Here is a 24584-nt window from a genome sequence, read left to right as displayed (position 1 = left end):
CAGGATGTGGTTGACTTCCTGGGCTGCAAGCGCATGTTACCAGCTCATGTTGAGCTTCTCATCCACCAGTACCCCCAAGTCCTTCTCCTCAGGGCTGCTTTCAGTCCATTCTCTGCCCAGCCTGAATATTTTTTGGCTCTTCTGCTTAGCATATTACAAGCACTTTATGTAACCTGTTCAAAATTGCGTATCGAAAGTGTGAGTCATTGCCCAGGGGCAAAGGGAATTTGCCTATTTGCCTGGGTAGAGGAAACCAGTTATCTATTATTGGAGCTTGCAAACATGTACAAGCAGCGCTGCCGCATCACTTCTGGCACTGGCTGTTGCCGTACATCTAATGTCTGCGCATAGTGTACTTATTCTTACGCACATTGAAACTTCACTACCGGAGTTTTTGCTGCACTGGGACCTGTATTTTCAATGGCAGATTTTTGAGGACTTTGTATGTCTGCAAAGACACTGAATTAACTGTCTTTAGTGGCTTTGCATGGAACAATGGCTTCTACCAAACTTGCAGGTCTCAAATTCTTTTTCTCAGAGAGATAGAGAGAACCACTAAAGCATTTAAATTCATGGCTACTCCTGAAATTTCCGCATAAGTGCTTTGAAATTGAGGAATAATGAATTGGAAGACATGAAATCTCCTGAATCCATTTTTGGAAAATGAAGGGACATCAGATTTCGCTTGGATCAGAAAATAATTCTAATAGCAGTTGAGCTGGAAGGATCTAACATGTGGATATCTTAACTGTTTCCTGGGAGAGCATCCCAACGAAGCTGTTGAAATTATTCAAAGAATACAGGAAAAATACCTTCACCAACTTTGAACAATAATTATATAAAGAGGGAGAAAAAAAGGATACAATATTATCAGTTGTACTTGTTTAATGATCTAGCATTTATGCTGACATTCAGCATAGTACACCAGAAAAAGATAAGGTCTACTGTTTATATTTTAATAGCACAGCTATTGATATGGATAGTTTAGAAAGCACAGCCAACACTATATAGAGGAGTATGTAGTGCTGCATTAGTTTGTACTGAGACGTCACTCTAGGGTGCAAAGAAAAAGAATGACGAAAGAGCATGGCATAGACCAGTATAATTGCAGCTTTTTGAAAGAAGAGATACACCCTGGATGTTTCTAATATTTGCTGTAGACCTTTATTTTTCTAGGTCTATGGTACCATTTCTAATTGCATCTGCATTGCACAAATAGATATCTGTCTCTCTTTCTGGTGTTTTTGAGTTATAGATTGCCTTATTACAAGAAAAACATCGGGTAGAGTTTTCCTCTGGAGGTCACAGCTGCTTCTTGCAAAGCAGAGTAGCAGCACTAAGATAGTTTTGTCCTGTAGGAAGAAAAAACAACTGACTAATAGCCATTCACCACCTCCAGATCCCACATCCCCGCCCCCAGCAGCAAGATCCAGAGGTAAGGAAGATAAGCAGAAGTCCAGCTTCATTAAATGTGACCTGCAGCAACTGGGCAAACAACTGAGAGAGAAAAACAGTGTGAACTGAGGGAAGAGCGAAGGAGTACTGTGGCTGTAGTGACGCATGGTTGCAAGTTGTGGAGAAACAGTAAAACTAGTTCGGTCAGTGGGATTTTCTAGTAACTCAGTGTCCGTGTTTGTAATTTAATGTAACAGGAAATTGATAGCTCAACTGTGGCAGCTGTAGAGAGCATGCTGAGATGGGGTAGCCACCTCCAGAAGCTTCAGCAGAAGCAGCTGCAAGAAGTGTTGTTTCAATGGGACCGTAAGCACAGCAAGCACTCAGAGATGAGAGCTCTTGTGCAGAAGCAATGGACTAGGCAGTAACCACACATCTTTAACCTAATTGCAACTTCGTAATGTTCAAAGAGAGCTCTTTTTAAATGATGCTTGAAGAAGACATACTGTTTGTCAACAGGCGCTCTCCTCAGATGGTTTGGCTTAATCACTTTTACACGATTTATAGAGGCTTGGTATCTTTTCAAGAGTCTGGAAAAGATGAAGTGTATTTGCATGGGAGTGATTGTGTGTGTGGATTCCTGGTACTTAAGGCAACCAGTATAACTGAAGAACAAATGCTTGCTTGTAGTAGAAGATTCACATCTGACCTAACCTGTGTGACTTGAATAATTTTGACCAAGTTAAGACCCTTTGGATTTCATTTATTTTTTTCCAACTTCACTGAGAATGCTGCCTGCAGGTAGGCAGCTATTCTACACCAATCCAGTTCATGAAGTCCCACCAAGCAGCAGAGTGGGCTGGTGAGGGAGATCAGAGCAGGCTTCTCCACAGACAATAGTAGAAATAAACGAACTAATGGCAGCTGCGCTGTGGGAAGCATGGCTGCAGAGCAGTTTTAATCAGTGGTGGCTTCTGCTCAGATGCCTTTTTCTCCTCATGTCTTACACAGAACTACTATTTCATTAGGCAGATTTTAAAACCTGTTTGAATGACAGTAGTACAGAGAGTAAAAGAAAACAAACATCATCTTGCCTTCCAGTGTGATAATGAAGTGGAGTTGCTGAGGCAGAGTTTTTTGGTAGGTTGGTTTTTTTTTTCATTGCTTTATAGCACCTGCAATAAGGCAGATGTCCTCTGAAAGAATCACTGTCTTTGCCCCAGAAAGTACATAGGCCAAACTTCAGCTGTGATAAAATGAGTTATAAAAGGGGAGAGCAGATAAACAAGGACAAAGTTTACATCCACACAGTCCTAAAGGACATCCCCAGGGTGTCTACTTTTAAAGAAGGCAGAAATGTTAGAGTTACATTTTTCGTGAGCTGCTCGTGGGGAATGCATCAAGACTTGGCAAAGAACAATTGAGAGTTAAAAGAAGAATAGGAAAATAACTTTGTGAATGAAAGTAGAAGGGAACTTCTGTAAAATTCAGTGAAGCCTGCATCCTGCTCAGTTCCTCTCTGCTCCTGATTTGTTAAATTATTTGTTTTCTATTGTTAATAGTCCCATACAGATATGGAGAAAATACAAGAAAACTTGTTTAAAAGAATAAACTTATCTACCATATCTGAAGTCTGTGTACCACATACTCAGAACCAATTCTTTAACCATCAGTAGTTAGTTAGATTTGCCAGCCATTTACAACCTTCACATTCTAATGGAAATACTTATTGAGCAACGTATAATACTTTCAGGAAATATAGTACTTATACTTTTGTCATGCCTGATTTTTTTTTTTTTTAAAGGACAGGCTTTTCTAGTCCTTTCAATAGCCTTGTCCCTAACTCACACAGTTTTTAAATGGCTTCAGTTCTGTTGATTTTTTTTTTGTTGTTTGTTTGTTATCTGAATGTAAACTGCTCTTACATACATTATGTCTGTCTGGTTAACACATTTATTTTATGAAAATAACGGATCTAAATTTTACAGAACTAGCCTGAAAGCAATTATCTGTAGGAAAAGCGGTGTTAAAAATCCTGCTTATTACATTTGTGAGATCATGTGCAAACTTAATACCTGATTTGAAAGGATTAAAAATCTCATTTACTTTCCTACTCTGAAAAAGATTTTTTTAGCCTGAAGTGATTTAAAGCGAGTGTAAGACCCATTTGTAGAAAACAGTAATTCATGAGATGGCATGTATAGTGCTAGAATATTTATCAGTGATGCAGATATTCCATATAACTGTGTTCTGTATTACATTGTTTTCATGCTGTAACCTGTTGTTATGCTTTATGACTCTGCATATAATTTTTCATCTCTACAGGCCTTTTAGCAATGCCATTTGACAAATATAGAGAAAATACATAGTTACTTTTCACAAAAAGGGGCAAAGGTGTGTTTTGTCAGAATGAAGACAATTTAAGCTTTTATATGCAGGGATAAAACTGTGGAGAGGCAGACAGGAGGAAGAATTCGGTTACATTTCAAATGTGATAATATTGTGGACAGCAAGGCAGACTGTCTAAAATAAAAAATGTGAGAATACTAAAGGTGGAATTACCTAAGCATTGTGAGATACAGTAAGTGAATTTTGTAGCTTGAGGTGAAAATAACAAAGTCATTACAATACATCCCTCTATTACTTGCTACTCTATTACTTGGATATAGAGTAATCTAAAGGTGATTGCATTCATTGAATGTGAAGCTGGGTCTAGCAGAGTCTGTCGGGGAGGCTTTTAGTCTGAACAGTTTAGAAATTGTGGGACTTCTCCTGGAACACTTTATCCCCAGTACACTTCTTCCTGAAATGCAGCTCTTTTCATTTTGCTGATATGTTCCCATTTAACAGGCAACTGGTGGTAGCTGGAAGAGAAATGTTCCTACCTGCTTTGAAGTACTGGCACTCTGGGGTCGCAGTACAGGGAATGGGCAATTTCTCAGTTTGCATGATTGCAGGAATTGTGATTTATGTTATACTTAATCATATAGTTCCATGCTTCACTTCTCAGTATCTATGTAAGGTACAGTTTAACCTGAATTTGTGTAAAACTCGTGCTTTCCTCTCCTGAGCTAACTTTTTTCCAAAATCTAAAGCGAGGAGAAACTGTACTTTATTCTGGTTCTGGTTTGGAGAGAAATCCAGGGGTCCTACTACCAAGACAAAGAGTGTGCTGGCCATGTGCCACAAAGGACTGAGCTAGCATACTTTCAGGGTCTGTTGAGATGTGCTCAGGAGGTGATGACCCATTAATTTTGAGGAGGTAGGCTTTTTCTAGTTCAGACTTCGCTTGTCCTCCTGCAGCCAGTAGAAAGAAAAACATAATCTCTATGCAGTTTGTTTTATGCTGTGAGGGTGTGGTGGTTTTTTTTGGTTTTTTTTTTTTAATTCAGCTGGGGGACTGACGTTATTGCTTATGTGAATCAGGGATCTGATCCTGCTGAAATCTTGTATCAGCTCTTTTGTAACTGATTGGCTGAACACAGAGAAACTATTGCTGTCCTAGTGGGAAGAGTATCAATGCATAGGTTTTGAGGGGTGGAGAGGAAAGAACAGGTCTGTCCTTTTCAAGGGCAGCATCAGAGGTGAAGGGTGGTGTAAGTCAGTAGACCTTGGCTGGTGTGAGAGAGTCAAGGTTCTGTGCCATGCAGGTTTATGCTGTTGTATGTTGCCGAAGAGGACAGATCCTGGCCTGACACATTAGGATCCACAGTATCAGAGCCAATAAAAAGTAGTTTCGTCTGAAAATGGCAACAATTTTATGGGTTTCTATTTTCATTGTCAGTACAAAAATAACCAAAGCACCTGTACAGTAGACAGTAGTATGCTGATTAGCAAAAGGAGGGTGGTAAAACTTTTGCTCTGTTATGCCCCTTTAGGGGCATAGCAAAGACAGTTGTTGTCACAGTGTGCACCATTTGCTACAAATCCAGCTGGTTTAATAGTCTAAAATTCATCAGCTGCAGTTGTTTATTCTGCTGATTGTTCTCGTCCTTTCATTTCTTAGAGCTTCAGAAGGTGTTGATAATAGGTTAAATGATCCAGGAGTCACTGTACAGTCACTGTACACTGTCAGCTGTATAGTTATAGCTGATACTTGGACTCAGGGCCACTTTCTGGACCTCTGCATGAGGCTAATAGGAAGAAAAAAAAAATTCAGTCTGTAAAAGAGAGAACTCGTGGCATGGAAGGTTTTACTGAATTTTACTGCTTGCTCTACAGCAAGAGAGTATTTAAGAAGAATTGAAAGAAATAAGGGGCTTAGATTTTAAACTAGATTTTGCTACCATCAGGGGCGTTAAAAGAGGTTCCTGAGTAAGGAAAAATGCATGAGAGAGTTCAGTTTTTCCCTTTGTGTTTGTAGTTTCCAATAAATATATTTTTGTACCAATAAAATGGATGAATCAAGAACACTTCCCCTAAGGCTTGAGGAGCAGCTTTTTTATCTCTTCCTTGGATTCCATTCTTAATCACAAAACAATAATAATAAAGAAGTTAGACCAAGACAAGTATTTATCTTGAGACAAATTCCAAGGTTTGTTTTGTTTTCATTTTAAGGCTTTTGAAAACAAAAACTTGTCATTTGGTAAACAGATATTGGGTGACCAGCTGTCATGGTCCACTCAGGACTCTTACACCAGCCTTTGTTGGGGTTAACTTGTAGCAGTGCTTCACAAACAATTGACTTTGGACCAGCAGTTGCCTTCAGCGGTGCTGTAACTGCTGTCAGTTTGTTTTAAAACAGTTTTTAAGGTGTCCTGAATGATTTAATAATGTTGCATTTCTGTGAAACCCATTGCTGTGATTGCTGCAGAAATAATGGGTGATTACTAAAGGTGCTCTTGAATAAGAGTGGAAATTAAGGAGAAGGTGTCCTTGTAGGTAAGAGCTGCACCATACTAGTGGGTGGCCTTATATTCTGTACTCCAGAGACTGTAGGTGGTCTTTTGAATTTGCAGAAGTCCTACAGAAATGGTTTATGAGCTTGAAAGGTGATCTAGGTGATCTGTTTGTGCCAGGTTACCTATCTTTTTTTTCCTTTTTCCTTTTTTTTTTTTTTTTTGAATGGCTTATCTTCTCTCATTAATAAGGTACAGTCCTGTGCTATCTGTTGCTCTTTCAGACATAGTCCCTTGCTGTGGCAGTGGACAAGATGGGCATCCAGCTATGAAGCAGAAATTCTATTTGTATGTGTATTGGTTTGATCAAAGTTACATAATTACTGCTTTTGTTGGGCATTAATCATTCATGAATAGAGGCCTTTCAAGAAAAGAAAAATGTGAATCTTGTTATGACACAAAGCCAAATCTTTCTAATAGTCAAAGTAACAGTCTAAGAATGGTGGTCTTGTTTGTTCCCATCAAACTGCCTGTTCTGAACTGTTACGCAAGCGCAAGTTCTGCCTGGTGTGCAGTCTAAATTAGGAGTTACATGTCTCTGTCTTTTCTTTTCTAAAAATAAGGAGGCATTCTAGCATATGCTGTACCGAGAACTATAACAAGAGTAGTTGTATGAACCTGAACCCTTTTTTATGGAGTTCACACTCTGGAAATGTTTTTGTTCAAACGCTGAAGTAGTTCTGACTGTGAAACTTCTGGTGTTCTTTGCTTCCCTGATACAGTCTCTTGCTTGTTTGGTGGGTAGGAGGTAAAACCTGAAAACGGACAACAAAATGGTGTCTCCAAATTGATGAAAATACACCATACCAAAGGAAGATGCTCCCTTCCTGAAGCCTTCTTTCCCTGCACAGTGGTTTTCTTTATTTACTTTTTCCATCTTTTCTTAATAATTCCTTTCTTGACTGATTTCTTATTTTGACTCCGTTCTGCCATTTTTTCAATCCATCCAGCAGGGTTGTCTAGTCAGCTTGAGAAAGTTTCAGAGATAGTCTCTAGGTATATCACAATTTAGTGCTGCCCTTTCAAACCTTTCTTTCCCCTGCAAGCCCTGTTCATTGAATTTAAGTCATTTCACTCTATGTATATAGATTTGTATATAGAGATTTTTCCTGCCTCACCACCTTAATTTCTCTCTGGATCCTTCCTGGTTAATGCACCTCTTGCATTGATTGTTAAGCAGAACTTAATAAATACATTCGTATTGAGAATCTGCGTTAAAACAATAAGCCTGCATTGTGATGCGTTGGCATACATGTACAATCACCTGGAATTTGTGATTGTTTTTTTGAGAAGACAATGCATGCTGTTTCAAACTCCTGAAGCAGTTTGAATGTCCAGTTAGATTGGAAATGTCTGTAAGAAGATCGCAGTGGGTGCCTATAGACTCTTTTGTAAAGACAGGCAGGGAAGAAGAGGACGAGGAGTTGTGCCCTAGGTTAAGGAGAACCTTGAATGTGCAGAAGTCAACTACACTGATTGTGGAAGCCCTATCAAATTCCTCTGGGTCAAGATCAGAGGGGTTGTCTCCAAGGGGGATCTTACAGTAGGCAATTGCTACTGATCTGCGAACCAAGATAAGGCCAACAAGGTAATATTTGGGTCAATTAAGAAAGTTTCAGGTCAACAGAACTTGGTTCTTGTGGATGACTTCAATTATGCAAACATTTGTTAGAAGAACAATACAGCAGCTCCTGTATTGTCCATTGAGTTCCTGTAATGTGTTGAGGACTGCTTCCCCATGCAAATGATAGATGTGCCAGCCAGAAATGAGGCACTGCTGGACTTGCTGCTCACAAACCAAGAAAACCTGTTCTATAATATCTCAGTTAGCGATAACCTTGGCTGCAGTGGTCACACTATTGTGAAGTTCGAGATCCTAATGAAGGTTAGTGCTAAGAAAAATGTTTTAGATTTTAGAAGAGCAAACTTCAGCTTGCTCAGAGCTCAGTTGGGAGGGATTCTGGCAGAAGTTTCCATGGATGATCAAGGAGCTAGCGAGCGCTGTGAGTTTTTTCAAGAACGCTCTCCTGGAGGCACAAAAACAGTTCATCCACTTTAAAGGTAAGGGAAGCAGGCGGAGCAATAGACTCCCTTGGCTTAACTCTGAACTTCTGAGTCTGCTCAAAACCAAAATAGAAGCATTCCAGAGACGGAAAAGCAGACGAATACATTGAGAACTACAAGGGCATTGCTAGGGCATGCAGAGATGCAGTTAAAAAAGGAAGAGCTCAGGTCAAATTGAAATCAGCCCTAGATGTAAAAAAAATATGAGAAAAGGTTCTTCGAGTATGTAAACGAGAAACAGAAACAGTAGGAAAATACTGGCATGCTGTTAAACGTGAGAGGTGAATTAGCAACAACATTGAAAAGGCAGAGGTTCTCAACACTTTCTTCACCTCTGTTTTTACAAGCACTGTTGGGCCTCAGGGCTTGGGAGTGAAAATCCAGGTTGATGCAAACACAGACCTGCTGTCAGTGAAGGAAGAATTGATATGTCAGCTATTACAGGAGCTTGACCCCTACAAGTCAATGGTCCTGACAATATCCACTCAAGAGCTGGCTGATGTTGTTGCAAGGCCACTTTCCACAATCTTTGAGAAGTCATGGAGATCAGGGGACATACCAGAAGACTGGAAGAATGCTAACGTCACCTCCATCTACAAGAAAGGCTTAAAGAAGGGTCCGGGAAATTATACACCCATCAGTCTTACTTCAGTCCCTGGGAGAGTTATGGAATGAATCCTCCTGGGGGCTATCACAAGTGAAATGAAGCCTGTGATTGGGAAAAGCCAGCACAGATCCACGAAGGGCAAATCACGCTTGACAAACCTGATCTCCTTCTACGACAAAGTAACCTGCTCCGTTTATGTGGATCAAGCAGTGGACATTATATACCAAGGCTTTTCTCCAAGGCTTTCGATACAGTTTCCCACAGCCTCCTCCTAGATAAACTGATGTGTTACCATCTAGACCAGTGGTGGTCTGTGTGGTCGGTGGGGAACTGGCTGACTGGCCGCACCTGGAGGGTGGTGGTAAGTAGCAAATTTCAAACTGACACTCTGTCACAAGTGAGGTCCCCTAGGGATAGATATTGGGCCCAACACTATTTAATATATTCATAAGTGATCTGGATGATGGGATCAAGTGTACTCTGACGTTTGCTGATGAAACCAAACTGAGTGGGCAAGTGGACACTTTGGAAGGGAGAACCAACCTGCAGGAAGATGTGGATAGGCTGGAAGAGTGGGCTAACAAGAACCTTATGAGGTTCGGTAAAGACAAATGTAAGGTCTTGAACCTGGGAAAACATAATCCAGGAGTGGAGGACAGGCTGCGGTCTACCCAGCTGAGGAGTAGCTCTGTGGAAAGGAACTTGAGGGTCCTGGTGGACAACAAGCTCAATATGAGTGAACAGTTTGCTGCGGCAAAGAAAGCCAACAGGATACTGGGTTGCATCAACAAGGGCATCACCAGCAGAGACAAAGAAGTAATTATCCCACTCAGTGCTTGTGAGGTCATACCTGGGATACTGTGCTCAGTTTTGATCCCTGCTGTGAAAAAAAAAAAAAATCTGGACAGGCTGGAGGGGCTTCAGAAAAGGGCCACAAAGATGGTCGAATCCTGCCATATGAGGAAAAGCTGAGACAACTGGGTTTGTTTAGCTTTGAGAAAAGAAGGGTGGCTACAAAGAAGGTGGAGACTCTCTTTTTACAAGGAGTCATGTGGAAATACAAAAGGTAATGGGTACAAGTTACTCCTGGGGAGATTGTGATTGGAGTCAAGAGGAAAATTTTTCACAATGAGAACAGTCAGCCATTGAAATAATCTCCCCAGGAAAGTGGTGGATTCCCCAACGTTGGACACTTTTAAGATTTAGCTGGACAGGCTGCTGGGCCATCTTGCCTAGACCGTACTTTTGCCAAGAAAGGTTGGACCAACTGATCCTTGAGGTCCCTTCTAACCTAGTATTCTGTGATTTTATAGTAAATTAGAACCTAATGTCTAAGTTATCTGGGCAATTTGCAAAGTCTCAGTCTGTACAATGACATAATTTATTTTTGTAGCTTTTGCTACAACATAGTGTTACTTTAAAATCTTTTAATTGAAAAACAATTGTCTCTGAGGTCTAGGAGTTAAAGATGACATGGCATTGTTGTTATGAAAATAACCAACAAGAGTTTAGCATGTAATGTTACTGAGAAAGAACAGAAATCTATTTTTAGCAACTCATGCTTAAATTCTTACTTTCTATGCAGACTGCATCATCCGCTATTAAAGGTGCTATCCAGCTGGGAATAGGATACACAGTAGGAAACCTTACATCAAAACCAGACAGAGATGTTCTTATGCAAGACTTCTATGTAGTGGAAAGTGTCTTCCTACCGAGGTAAGGACAAATCTATTAAGTTTATTTTCAATAGAATTTCATAATGAAACTCTAACTAGATATTTCAAACAAGGGTTGTTTTCCAGTTCTAATGAAATGGGGTTAGAGTAAGTTTAATGTATGGGAACTTGAAAATTATCCTGTCTTCTTGTTGTCACTGAAAATGACAGTAAGGAGAAAACTGGGAAGATTACACTTCAACTGTAGATTTGAGATATATCACTTATAGAGAAGGAAAGTAATTGTGACACTTGCAATTAAAAGAGCTGTTAATTACAATTGGAAGTGATTTGTGGATATATATGCAATTAAGTATTATGTCCAGCATTCACATTTATTTATTCTAAATTTTTAGAAACTGAACTGAAACTAATACTTGCCATGGTTTTTTTTAAGTTTTGTCAAAATTTATGAAAATTTAAGTCCTGCAGTGTTAAGAGTGATATAAGAATTTATACTACACTGTAAAATTCTAGCCAGGACTTTAGCCTGTGACAAGGCTCAGCTGTTACTAGCTGACTGTGGGTTGTGCACCATTACTACTTTGCCTTTGGCCACCTCAGCTTTTATCACTGCCAAATTGATAGTATAGAATGTGTAGTAATACGGTTATGCTGATGAGAGAAATCAAGGAGGTTCAAAAGCCATGCCACTTTTCGAAGTTGCATCTGCTAGGAATGGATGAAGAATGTTTAGGAAAAATGTATTTTTAAACCAGGATGACTTGCTCTGTTCAGTGTTGTCTGGGCTCTTAGAAGTGCTAGCTACCAGTAATGCCCATCATTTCCATAAAGACATGCTATGTAGGCAGTATTCCTTGAATTTGGGAATGCTTTCTATGAGTTTTTAAAGTTTTGTTCATGTACAGATTGAATGCTACTTCATAAGCTGTTTCTACTAATTTTAGAAAGCATAAAAATTACTGATGTCACTAAAATAAAGTTAAACTAACAATGTAGAAAATAATTGCAGGCACCTTAATGTTTATCTCTCCTCATGTAAGCTTGCTTGATTCAATTCTTGTTTTCCTCTGAGCTGAGATACCCTTTAAGGAGAAGAAGATTTATTTCTTATGTGAAGTGAAGCTTTTTCATTATGTTCTTTAGTTCCTAGTAATTGAGAGTATTCGTATCCTTGTTCTCGTGTTAACTATAAGGTTTGTGCACAGTTTTGTATTCTTACTTTTGTAGGTTAGATAAATACAGAGAAGTTAACTGTGCATTTGTTTCCAATACACTGTAATCACAATTTTGTTAGTTTAAAAAATTCCAAATTAGAGCTGTGAAATTTGCATGTCACGTAACAAAGTTTTTATTGGTCTGAAAAACGGAATGAGAGGGAGTGAGCCATAGTATTTGTGAAATGTGTGACTGGGACAGCGATGCAGGCTCCTGCAGTTTGTTTGACTGTGATACGAGCTTTGTTGTTCATGGAAATTAAATGAGACATACATGCTAAAACTGCTTTATTACATAGCACAGTTTTGGAAAAAAAAAACTCATCTATTTCTTTTTTAACATAAAGGAAGCAGTAAAATAGTATGGTTTGTAGTCCATAGCATTTTGTGTGTCTTCTCTCCTGTGGAACTTATATGCCTATACACTCAGAAATGAGATTTCCACGTTTTGTGTTGGTTTTAAGGGAGAGCTGGGAGAGATCCTTTCTCACTTTAAAAGAAAACAGCAGAAGGAATAGCTTGTTTGCACTAACATAAAATCTATTATTAAAAAGGTGCTTTAGTAGCACGTTTCTGGACAGTTTCCTGTAAATAAATAAATCAATCATATGGGGGAAGTTAGACAAATGAAAGTAATGCCGAGAGCAACATAACTTTTTATTTTTTGCATAGCTATCTGGTAAGCAGTATATAACATAGTGAGTCATATTGATTGTAACAAAGAACCTCCCCATGAAGAGCAGCAGTTGCTGGTAACATTCTGTGTGAAACTAAAAATTAGCTATCTGTAGCAATCCCTTAAAACCATAGCACTTGATTTCTTATGCAAATGCACAGAAATGTCAAATTTAAAATCCTACCTATATCTCAGTGTAACATGCACATTCACTTGTCTGAAATGGTTTCAATCCAAAGTGGTGTTTGTTTTAATAAATTGTAATAATTTAGGATTGCACATAATGATATAGGCTTCTTTCTTGCTAGTTGAGAGTGTTGGGTCATTTTGTCTATCATGATGTCATTATGAGAAATGCTCTTGAGTGATGTCTATAGGTAGCTTCATTACCCTACTCAGATGTAAAAAGCTAAGGTTGCGTGTTCCTTCTGGTAGGGCTGCACTCCCAAGGCATGCCTTGGGTGCTTTTCACTTTTTCCTAGGATGATACATACATGTGAAGGCAGTACTGTTAAAAGTAATTACTTTTAGACTTTTTTTTTTTTCCTTCCCTCCTTTGGATTGGTGTGAGTTGAAAGCAATTAGTTGAAATTACTTATATCAGCAAAATCCTCTACCTGGAAGCAACCCAGAGCAAGCTGAGGTTAAGTAAGCTTTTTGCCAGATGTCTGCAGCTGGAGGAGAACCTGACAGTGCAGCAAGTGTGGTGCTGAAAGCAGGTGCTTATCAAGCAAGGAGCAGCATTTTTCCACTTGCTTTGAGTACACATAATTCAGCTGCAACTTCAAGCAGGCTATTAGCTGAACTTCCCCTTCATTGTGGCCAGTTTACAGCAGCCTACCTCTTCTCAAGCTGTGCTGCTCCACCTTCCTCCCATGTTTTCCCTCTGTCCACCTCACCTCATCTGGGTCTGCCAGCGAGGTGAGAGGACAGCTGTTTTGTAGAGTCACAGGCACAGCTGCTGCTTTGACAGCAACAGGAGGGCTGTTATGGTGGCAGTGATAAAATAGACCTGAGCTTGTAGTAATGCAATGGAACAGGAGTCCGTGTGCCAGTGAGCAAAGCAGTGTTACCTGTGCCCTTTTACTGTTAGGGGAAGATAGTGAAGAGTTGTTCATAAATTTTACCAGTTGCTGAAGATAAATAGTCTCTGTATATCTCTCAGCCCCTGAAGTAAACATCAGCACTGCCTGTACCTCAGCTTCGGTAACCATAGCAAAACAGTTGCAATGGTGTTCAGGATTCATGAAGAAGGGAGAAAAAAAGCCAGGGAAAATAAGTGGTCAGTTCACCTGCCCTGCTTATTGTGGGAGCTACTGATGTAAACCAGGAGTAACTCCATGGATTGCAGGTTATGCCTGGTTCGGAGTCACCTTGTAACTGGGTTAAATTGGTCAGAATTTAGCCCGGATTCATTGAGGTGTTTATTTCAGTGAGTGACTCGGAGTGAAGTACAGGTATCTCTGTACAGTGAGTGTATTTTAATTGCAAAGGTGTTTGCTTTTGTTTGTTCATTTTAGTGGCGGAAGAAGTGGAAAAATGCTTTTGTCTCTTTCTGCTTCACATTGTAGCATTCACTTTGTTGCTTTCTGTTCGGGCTGCCCAGGAGTTTATAACGTGCTGCTTTTGGGAAATAAGTGAGGTATTACCAGGGGCTGCTATAAAGGTGTTAATTGGGAACAGCCGTCCAGATTGAGTTAAGATGGCACTGAGCAAGTGTGCTCCTTGGGCCGAGAAACAAATACAGTCTGCAGTGACCCAGCTGATTGTAAAGATACAGTGTCTGAAGTTTCCACCTGGCTCCCTGAATAGGGTGAAACCACAGAGGGAGCTACTCCAAGTAACCGCTTTTCTGGCTTTTAAACACTGCTTTGGAAATCCAGCAGAGGGGTTGCTCACCTGCTGCTGGCACGGCTGCAGCTGTGGCTAAAGGGCTCGGTGGGAAGCTTGTACATCCTGCCTGCACTCTCTATGCTCTGTCCTGTGACTCAGCTGTGTGGGACATATTCTCCCCCTTCCTGCATTATGCTCTGTGCCCCAGCTTCCTTGGTTGGAACCAGTTCATTTCATGGTGGCACATTTTGTCTCCAAATCAGTCATTTGTGCGATGTGGCTACAGAAATATTTTGGCAGCTGCTTGATTCGCCTGTGGAGCTGGCTCCAAGTGAGGTGGCCACAATTAGAAAGGCTCGTTAATGCGCTAATAAGCCTAGCTGTATCAGGCAGCGGAGGCTGGTTGCTGGTCTCTGGGGCCATGCAGCTGCCTGTGAGTTGGCAATGCAGGCAGCTTGCTAAGCTCTCCCTGCAGACATGTACTAAGTAGGTGCAATTTCTATGGTGAAGCCTGACAAGCCAAAAAGAAGCTGCTCCGCTCTGTTAGCTAACTTTGGCTAGTCAGTCGTATGCAGCTTCAGAAATGCAGAGCATTTGGAGTGAGCAGTATGTTTCAGGCTCTTTTTGTTTTCTTGGATGGAGGCTGCTGCTAAGCACAACTGTGAGTCTGACCTTTTTGCAGCAAGGTGTTAATCAGTCCTGAGCGCTTCTCTTGCTAATACACGTTATTTTTAGGGTCTAGACCCTGCATATTAGGAACACTTGCTATGGTTTCTAATTTAACTAGGAAATCTGTTAGATGCTGTTGACCTGTGTGCACCCTACAGCTAGAGTAATCTGTACAGCAAACTACTTCAATTACAAATTGCTTTCTTGAGATGCTAATGAAAGATTATTCAGGGCTTTCTGGTATTTAATGTCAAAAAGCTTAATATTGTATTATGATAGCATTTGTATGACAGCCAAAATAAGTAGTCAAAAGTACTAAGAAAAGTAAAACCTTGGACATATTTTAGCCAGCCTGGGTTTTACCCTACTTCTAGAGCTGAAGTATACTATTTTATGGTGTATTTTTGAGGAATTATTTAGAAAAATTAGAAAAACTGACACTTGCCCTTGGAAATATTTTATACTAAACCCGTATCATAGGTTACCTGATGGGCTAAGTAGTGTCTTTGTAATTAAAGAACTATAGAATGCTTTGTGGGCTTGGTGTAAATAGTACTCAGATGTTCACACTAGTGCTTAGTAGTTGTGTAACTTATGTCACCGTATTTGTTTCCAGTTGGGCAGTTTCACAGACAGATAAGAAAGTGGTCTGAAGCCTTTGATAAAGCACTGCTGCCCTTCTTTGGTGCTTTAGTTGCAGAGGTGTGCGAGATGACCCAAGTTCTGACATGCTTTTTATGGTTTGTGAGTAGAGTGATAGCACAGATAGGAGGAAGTTGTCTCTGTTTGCAAAACAAGTAGTATTCGAAATGGGGGTGCTGTAGCAACAAAAGCAAAATGATGTTCATTATGAATTACGGGTCTTAGCTACTTCTGTTACTGTCAAATTCTTGGTAAACCTGTGATAACCTGGATACTTGTGTGGTTTTGTAGATGTACTTAAACTATTTTTAAAGTACTCTGAGATTGCTTGCTTTAATGGCATCTCCAGTGGGTTGTGAAAGTCGTATCATTATCATAATAAGAAAATGTGTATTTGGCTGTTACATAGATATGATTGGCTTGACTTGTTCTGAAGATATTTATTATTCATAGTTGTATTTAACATTTACTATTCATAGTTCAGGGCACTGCTTAGGATAGCATGTAGTAACAGAAAGTATTGGAGAACATACAGTGAGAAACAAGGATATTGCCACTGGACTTTATCCCACAGGATGGAAAAAACAAACACACACCTATTTGTACAGGTAGCCATAATACCTACTTTGATCACGGGGGAAACAATTGTTTTCCTGAAATGATATGTAGGAAATGAATACACCAAAGCACTACTTGGTCTGTAAGTACATATTTATTGGATTTATTGGAGTTTTTAGAGTTTAAACACATTTTGATGCATTGTAAAAGAGCAGCTTGATCCACGAACAGTGAAACTGAGATTGCATACCCTTAGTTTCTAATATTGAGAGCACTTAATTTTATATTTTTTATTTTGATTTTAAGATTGAAAGATTAGTTACTTTAAACAAGAGAGAATGGAGGTGTTCCTCCTCTTCACTCTTTTTGCAGTGCATACAGGAAGAATATACATAGGCCCACAACTACAGCGTGACTGTTTTCTTTTGTTAACAGCTACATCAGAGCCTATTAACATTGCTGTGTGATGAAGGCTTGCTACCAGGAGATGCAGCTAGCCTTCTTTGCCCCTTCAGATAGATGTGCTGTCTCCTGAGTACATCCTACCAGGGTGAGGCTGTAGTAAAGCTGCCAAGAAACATATCTGGGTGTAGATTTAAAAAAAAAAAAAAAAATTCTAAAATTTAAATATTAAAGTAAACTTATATAGAAAGCTTAATTCCTTTTTTTTTTTTTTATTCCACCTGCCAATCTTTTGGTTTTGTTTGGTTTTACAGCTAAGGGTATTAAAATACCTCATAAGTTACAATTGCTACTTTATCTTTCCAAAGCCTGTATTATTTGTACAAACTTGAATTCCTCAAGGCTGTCAGAATGAAAGCTGGTATTAAAAGCCTGTATCTTTATTTTCCTTTTTGTCTGGTAGACCTGTGCTCTAAACTTTTTTTTATAGAGTACATTTCTGTTACAGGGGTTGGACTAGATGACCTTTAAAGGTCCCTTCCAACCCAAAGCATTCTATGATTCTGTTATGTCCCAAGGTCCATTTTGCAGATTATCATAGCAAACCTCCTATCTTCATTTCACCTTGGTGAAGTTACTGTATCAGAACATGTAATATTGTTGTAAGGACATGTAATCTATTTATTGCCATGCTTTCATAGAAGAAGCTTTTGAGCTATGGCTGCAGGAAGCAGATTTATAAAGGTATTTATGTACTGAAAGGGAGAGATTTTTAGAAAGTTTAGATGACTAATCTTCCCTGACAATGATGTGATGCTTCAGCAGAGAACACACTGTTCTGTTCTTGTTTGCATCTTACAACAATTAAATATGTTTACAAATACACCCTCAGGTTTCTAGTGTAGCTATATATTACCCCGTGGCCTCCTCATATTGCACAAAAATTAAATGAGATGTATCCAGCTATATAAAACTTAATGTGAGACAAGGCTGGCAGTGTTCTGCGCAGCTGAAAGACCTTATAAGAAAAAGCCTTAGCCAATCTTAACTGTAAAGGAAAACTATCATCTTCAGCTTACTATATTTGTGATTTCCATTTTTCACTATATAATGGAATAATGAAATATGTGTGGATTTGATTTTAATGATTTGATTTTAATAGTTTTTGGAGTTAATTGGGACTAGGCCCTTCACTGGCTGTTAAATGTATAGTTCAGCACTGCAAGAAGCAGCAGTATTCTAATATCTTTGCATGTATCCGTGGTGATCCACAACCATCTTTTTATTTGTGATTTCCAGAGAAAAACCAGGTTGTTTTTTCTCCTCCTTCCATCTCCTGTTCAAGAATCTAAAGTATATGCATTTCTGGAGCCTGAGAAAGCTTGTTCTCCAGCGCATACTGTTTAATTAGCAGCAGTTCCGTTGGGTTTTAGCGATCTGTATGCAGGGGCAGCTAGGTGGGCTGGGGAGACTCCTGTCACTGAATTGCTAGTAATGGAAGGTGACAAGTTCATAGCAAGTATTAATTGTACAGGATCAAGGCTCTTAAATATTTTAATAGTATTTAATTTAGTCTTTACAGGCATGTTGCATAGAGTTTTTTTCCTTTTCATATCTGTGTGAACTTCTAGCTTTTTTCTTTTTTTTTTTTTTTGTATACTTTGGATGTTTTTATTGCCAAGCATAGAGATAGCTGCTGCATTTCTGAATGCTCTAGTTAGATTAAATGAGTAAAGAAGTGCCAGAAGAGCTGAATTCAGCCACTCTGTCAAGTCTTGGATTTTGTACGCATCTAGTTATCAGACTGTTGGGAGACTGACCAGACTTTGTCTTAAAGTTGTTCTTGTTTGTGGTCAAATCATAGCGCAGAACTTTATTCTTCCGCTTAAAAGCCTTACTTCAGTTTTCATCTTAAATGAATCCACAGGCAGGTTTTATGTGGGTTTTTTTTTGGTTTTGTTTGGTTTTTTTTGTTGTTGTTTTGTTTTGTTTTGTTTTTGTTTTTTTTCTTTTGGCAGCATTTTGCTGCTGACCTTTTCCTTTACCTTAAATTATGTAGTATTCATCTCAAGACTCATACAGCATAAAAATATGGTGAGATGGTAAATATAAAACAAGCAAAAGAGCTCAGGAGGTTAAAAATGTTGTGTGTAGTTTGTTGGGTTTTTTTCCCCCTTTAAGAAAAACTGTCTTCCAGGCTGGTCACTCTAGTATTCTTTGTCTATGTCTCATCTAGTTTGAATCTGTGTCTTGCATGTAACTGCATTCCATTTTCCAGAATTCCCTGGAGGGTCTGTACCTTATGTTCCTATTTAACCAACTGAGCATGTAAGCTAGCACTGGTTTAGACTGAGGTGAGGTAAAATACATGACATGACAGGCAGCCAAACAGAAAACCACTTTAAGGTCAGCAAAGCCAGAGTGAATTCCCAGTTTTGGACTGTACTAGCAAGAAAGAAAGAGATACCATGACTGCAGAAGAGACTGGTGCTGAGGATGCCATTCCATAAATAAGACTGAGCCAATCAATATTTGCTGTCACCAAAAAAAAACCACATGTAGACCTCCTTCCTTCCTGCTGCTCCAGCCGCACGGTTCTGCCCTCTGTGTTGTGCTGTCCCTAGTATCAGTCTGACTGCCCTGCCAAGCAATTTAGGTCACCAAGCTAGTGTGAAGTTGTTTTGCTGCGTTGACTTCCAAACTTTTTGCAAGAGCTGATGTGAGGTGGGGTGACCCTTCCTGCATCAGTAAGCTATTAGACTAGGTTACCTTGGAGAGGTATCAGAAGTTGTAGCATTAGTTTAAACCCAATGTTTATGCAAATGGATATGGGTGGTGAAAATTGTCATTTCCGTTAAGCCAGGAGAAAGGAATTTGCTGGAATATTGTCTCTCGCATAGATTTCTATTACACTGGTTAATGGTGATAGGGAGGTTTATCTGCATTTATGACTCTTGTCACAGAAGGCCAATGACTGAGTTAGGCAACTTTATATTAAAGCTAGTTGCAAGAAGGAAGTTGCTAAAAATTGCTCAGTAATAAGTGTTTATTTTTGTTTTCAGTGAAGGGAGCAATCTCACCCCTGCTCATCATTACCCTGACTTCAGATTTAAGACATATGCACCTCTTGCCTTCCGCTATTTCAGAGAACTTTTTGGTATCAAGCCCGATGATTACTTGGTAAGAGCCTGCAGTTTTCCTTTGAGTTACAAATGACTATAATGTGTGCTAGCTTCATAGTGACAGAAGAGGATGCTTTAGTGGTGCTCAAATGGGTAGCAAATTTTGTGTGGGGAGTGGTTTATAACTTGTTAATATTTTCAGTGTTTTATGAAAAATTTAATTCTTCAACTTTGAGATGATTACCATAAAAACCTGTCTTGCTAATTGACTACAGTAACTTGAGTATTACAGCTCATTCAAGTCATGGTTTCTAGAGAAGTTATAATCAGTACTAATGTGACTTCTACCAATTCAGTTCTGGTAAAGTGCTGTTGTGCTATTTCCGTTATTTATTCACTTCATTAAAGAAGTGTTCTTCTGCAAATGTTGCCATTTTGCCTTGAAAAAAAGTGGGTGGCAGGCTAAAAAAGAAGCATGTTAGAATACCTCCTTTGTTCTCTGTATTTTATAGCTTGAAGACTTATTCCTTCTCAGTATTCAACTGTTTATGTGAGAAAAAAGTACTGCATTTGCTGCCGTCATAAAAGCAGGCTTTACTTTGTAGAACCACTTTGTGCAGTGCCAGGGACAAGGATCCACTATTAGTTCTGCTTTTAGAAGGGTGGCATTAAAGCGAAGATCTGGATTGTTTTCTAGATGTTTGCCTCATGTCCCGTTTGTTGCATGCCGGTCCACCTAACAAATCACAGTCCCAGTAAAAATTAGCAGTTTTATTCATCAGAATTTTATTGTTAACTTTTTTGAATGAGTTTTTAGATATTTTTGTTCCATTCTTGATAACTGTGACCAAAAGTATTTGAAAGAGCTTGAATGAATAAAAAAGAAAAATTGATTAAATGGTGCTGAACTTGGTCTATTACTTCACTGACCTCTGTTGTGTTAAAGTGTGTTAAAAGGTTTTTTTTCCTTCTCAGACAGTGAGACTAAAAGCAAAACATAGCTGGTTTTGCTTTTATTTAGATTGAATGTGGTCATCTTGATTTTGATTCTTTAGTACTCTGTATGGATTTTGTATTACTAGCCCTCATGACAATAGTTATATATAAAAACAGGTAATTCCTTTTAATTGTATATGTTAGTAGCAAGGAAGTGCAGAGGAGAAATTACAGCAAGCATATATGAGTTTACACTGTTAGTTGGCAATGACAAAGCCAAAAGATTTACAGTTTCACTTTTTTTAAGGAGGTTGAGCAGTAAAGGCAAAAGCAGGGATTGGGAGAATGAAGAACTGTCTACGGTAGGAGAGGAGTGTCATTTTGCTCCTTAATGTGATTGTAATTATTACTGTCTCCCTGTGGAAGAAAGAGCCGGTCTAAGCATCCAAAATAATGGTCCTCCAAAACCCAGTTTTTCCTACTTACTGATATTTAGTTTTTCTGTTTCAAGCAGTTTTAAATCAGAAAGCTATATTAGCAGCTATGCTGAGATTATTATACTAATGGTTTCAATCCCAGTTTCACAGAAGAGGACTTGCCTATTTGTCTATAGTGAGAAACCTCTACTCCCAGTGTGTTTGTCTGACATCTTCCTTGTACATGTTTCATACATGGCTGTGAAAAGTGAACAGTTGCAGTGAAAATGTCATCTCAAGGCTTCTGACTCAAGAATTTGCAATGCTGACAGTGTAGGGATGGACTCTCTCCAGCTCAACCACTTGCTCCACTCTAGGAAGAGTTCAGCTGGTGCATCGGGATGTGAAGAGATGGTACAGTCAGCTGCTAACTGCTCTTCCACAGTGGTGCAGAGTGGAGTGTAACAACTGCCCTGCCAAATCTCAGACAAATTACTATGATCCAGCTTGCTGTACAGTAGAGGAGTTGCTGAAGTTGAAGCCCAGAGAATAAGTTCTGTGATTTACCTCTGCCTATTTAAACTTGCAGTTCTTTGTATTAAACTTGTGTTTGAGTAATGTGTGCATTGGCAGTGAAAACCAATTTTTTTTTCTTCTAGTACTCCATCTGCAGTGAGCCTTTAATTGAATTATCCAACCCAGGTGCCAGTGGGTCATTATTTTTTGTAACTAGTGATGACGAGTTCATCATCAAAACAGTTCAACACAAAGAGGCTGAGTTTCTTCAGAAGCTCTTGCCAGGTTATTATATGGTAAGTAACTGAAGACTGTATTTTACCTGTATTTTTCCTGTGTTATGTCACACTTCTGAAGATTCAGTTTCATTTGTTGTCTTTTAATCTTTCATTGGCTTTGTCCGTATTTTTCATAATCTTTTGGACTTTTTTTTTTACATGTCTTTCAACTTTGTACCCCACAGACCCATCAGAAAGAATACATATAAATCAAGGATATATTTAAGATAATAATTGCTGTTCTTTTAGCATTCAAGATGAAGCTGAATGTCATCCTCTGGTTTGATACCAAACTTTACTTCTAATAAGCTAGTAACAAAGAAAAGTTTCTAAATTTCTAATTCAACTTTTTTTCTCCATTTTGTGTTTGTCTACCCTCTGCATTTCACTCAGAGTGGACAAAGAAACTAGACCGGTCAGTTTCACTTTTGTTTCTGGACTACTTCTAATTTCAATTTCTTGTGTATTAAAACAATGATGTAAAAAATATTTTTATCCATATAATTTGTTCCAAACTTAATTTTTAAATCCAGCGAGCTTTTTAGGGGTAGTGCTGAGTTGATTGTGTTGTTTTATGTGTGTCAGTCATCAGAAAGGGAAACAATGGATCCAAAGTAAGTAGAACTTAACTCTCCTTTTTAAAAACAAAAACAAAAACAAAAGCCACTCATACATATGAACAGAGGTTCTTCTGAGTAGTATTCAGGATTTCAGAGTATTAGAACTGTGACTGACTTTGCTTTCTTAAGTAAACACTCGAAAAGTTACAGTCTCACCTCTACTAAAAATGAGGAATATTGTAATTATTACACTAAAGTAACATGGCTTCACTGTTAAAAAAAAAAATGCGTTGACAGCATCGAAACGAGCAATGGTAGCAGGTCCTTTTTTTGTCATTGTTTCTAATCATGATAATAAGCTCAGCCTAAGTTTGAGTTATTACAAGTAAATATAAGGCCACTTGGCTGTGTTTCTGGGAACTTCATTCTCCCTGCTACCATATGCAAGGGTTTCCAAAGTGTAAAACTTTAATCACTGTGATTATTCCCATAGTTATATGTTGTGACTTGGTACTTATGTAAGACTTGAAATAGTTTTTCCCCTTCTTCCTTTTTCATACCAAACGCTGAAAGTAGTTGTATTCAGAAGGAGGATTTTCACTCTTGCCTCTCTTATCCCCTCCTAGTTGATTTTTTTGCCTGTTATGGAATTCAGATTATTTCACACTTTTCTGTTTTGATGACCAGTCGTGTTCTGTTATGACCTCACACTCCTGTGGAGACAACCTGGTCATCTGGCACTAACCCTCAATATGAAAAGCCTCATGGAGACAGGTTCTGTTTTTCAGAATCCAAGTCAAGGTGATGGGAGCTACATTTGACCTAGACTCCTTCCAGCATCTTGAATGCCAAGGTTGTTCAGGTCAGAATAAATAAATAAAGTCTTCTGAATGCTTTTAGGTTTGGCCTAGTCTGCTCTTTCATGGCTTGTGAGAAAGAGAAACCTGGCATAAATGCAATTACTGCTCTGCTGTTGGCCTATGTAAGCTCCTGGCAAAAAGGTAGTGTTTATGCTGGCTTTCTGAAATACAGATCCACAAAGAAAATCAACTAGTCAAAGAAACTATACAGAATAGGAAAACATGCATAGTTTTCTTGGTGTTTGTAAACCTACTTACTTAAGCATGGAAGTTTGCTGAAAATAGGCATATTTAACTATATATCTTTTGTTTTAGAATCTGAACCAGAATCCAAGGACTCTTCTACCCAAATTTTATGGGCTATACTGCGTTCAGTCCGGAGGCATTAATATTAGAATTGTTGTAATGAACAATGTTTTGCCACGAGCCTTGAAAATGCATTTCACATATGACCTGAAAGGCTCCACGTACAAACGGAGAGCATCAAGAAAAGAGAGGGAGAAGTCCAACCCTACTTTCAAAGACTTGGATTTCTTGCAAGACACACATGAAGGATTGTATTTTGACTCTGAAACACACAGCGCACTAATGAAAACACTACAGCGGGATTGTCGAGTGAGTAAAAATTATGACTACTTAAACTTCTGTGTTCACGTCTGTTCTAGATGTACCTCAGCAAAACAGAGAGCAGCATGTGGCTCTGCATGTTGTTTAACCTCCATTCCTTTTCCATGCAATTTAGGAAAAGCTATGGATGTCAAAGCACCGATGAAGTCTATATTTTAGTTAAGCTGTTGGGATCTGAGATCATAGAATGCAATATCCTGAGTTGGAAGAGATCCATGAGGGTCATGGAGTCTAACTCCTGACTCCACACAGGGCAATTTATAAGTTAAAACACGTATCTAAGAATGTTGTCCAAATATTCTTGAACACCAACAGGCTTGGAGTCATGACCACTTCCCTGCACTTGTTCCAGTGCTTGACCACACTCTCATTGATGAACTTTTTCCTAATACCCAATATGAACTTCCCTGATGTAGCTTAAGCTATTCCCTTGCATCCTATCACCTGGCATCAGAGATCACCACTCTTTCTGCCCCCCTCATGAGGAAGTTGTAGACACCAATGAGGTCACTCCTCAGTTTTCTCTTCTCTCGGAAGAACAAACCTAATATCCTCTTCTGCTCATCACAAGTCCCTCTAGTCCTTTTACCATCTTTGTTGCCCTGCTTTGTACACATTTTAGTATTTTTTTT

The 24584-nt window shown here is 39.0% G+C and overlaps 1 protein-coding gene across 2 annotated transcripts in view; it reads left to right on the top strand.

Annotated features, from left to right (window-relative positions):
- PIP5K1B (phosphatidylinositol-4-phosphate 5-kinase type 1 beta) overlaps positions 1 to 24584 on the top strand; it is a 109571-nt gene that overhangs the window by 42932 nt on the left and 42055 nt on the right. The window contains exons 4-7 of one of the 2 annotated variants that reach the window (XM_086770991.1): positions 10550 to 10680; positions 19700 to 19817; positions 21771 to 21923; positions 23641 to 23940. In XM_086770991.1, coding sequence (XP_086627117.1) covers positions 10550 to 10680; positions 19700 to 19817; positions 21771 to 21923; positions 23641 to 23940 — 702 coding nt within the window. The remainder of the gene's footprint in view (positions 1 to 10549; positions 10681 to 19699; positions 19818 to 21770; positions 21924 to 23640; positions 23941 to 24584) is intronic. The other variant, XM_086770992.1, reaches the window with a different exon arrangement.

The sequence above is a fragment of the Chlamydotis macqueenii genome, chromosome Z (assembly GCF_036417535.1).
Source record: "Chlamydotis macqueenii isolate bChlMac1 chromosome Z, bChlMac1.mat, whole genome shotgun sequence".
In the NCBI taxonomy this organism is placed as follows: Eukaryota; Metazoa; Chordata; class Aves; order Otidiformes; family Otididae; genus Chlamydotis; species Chlamydotis macqueenii.
Note: the sequence above shows the minus strand (reverse complement) of the source record. Positions and strands in the feature narration are given on the sequence as shown.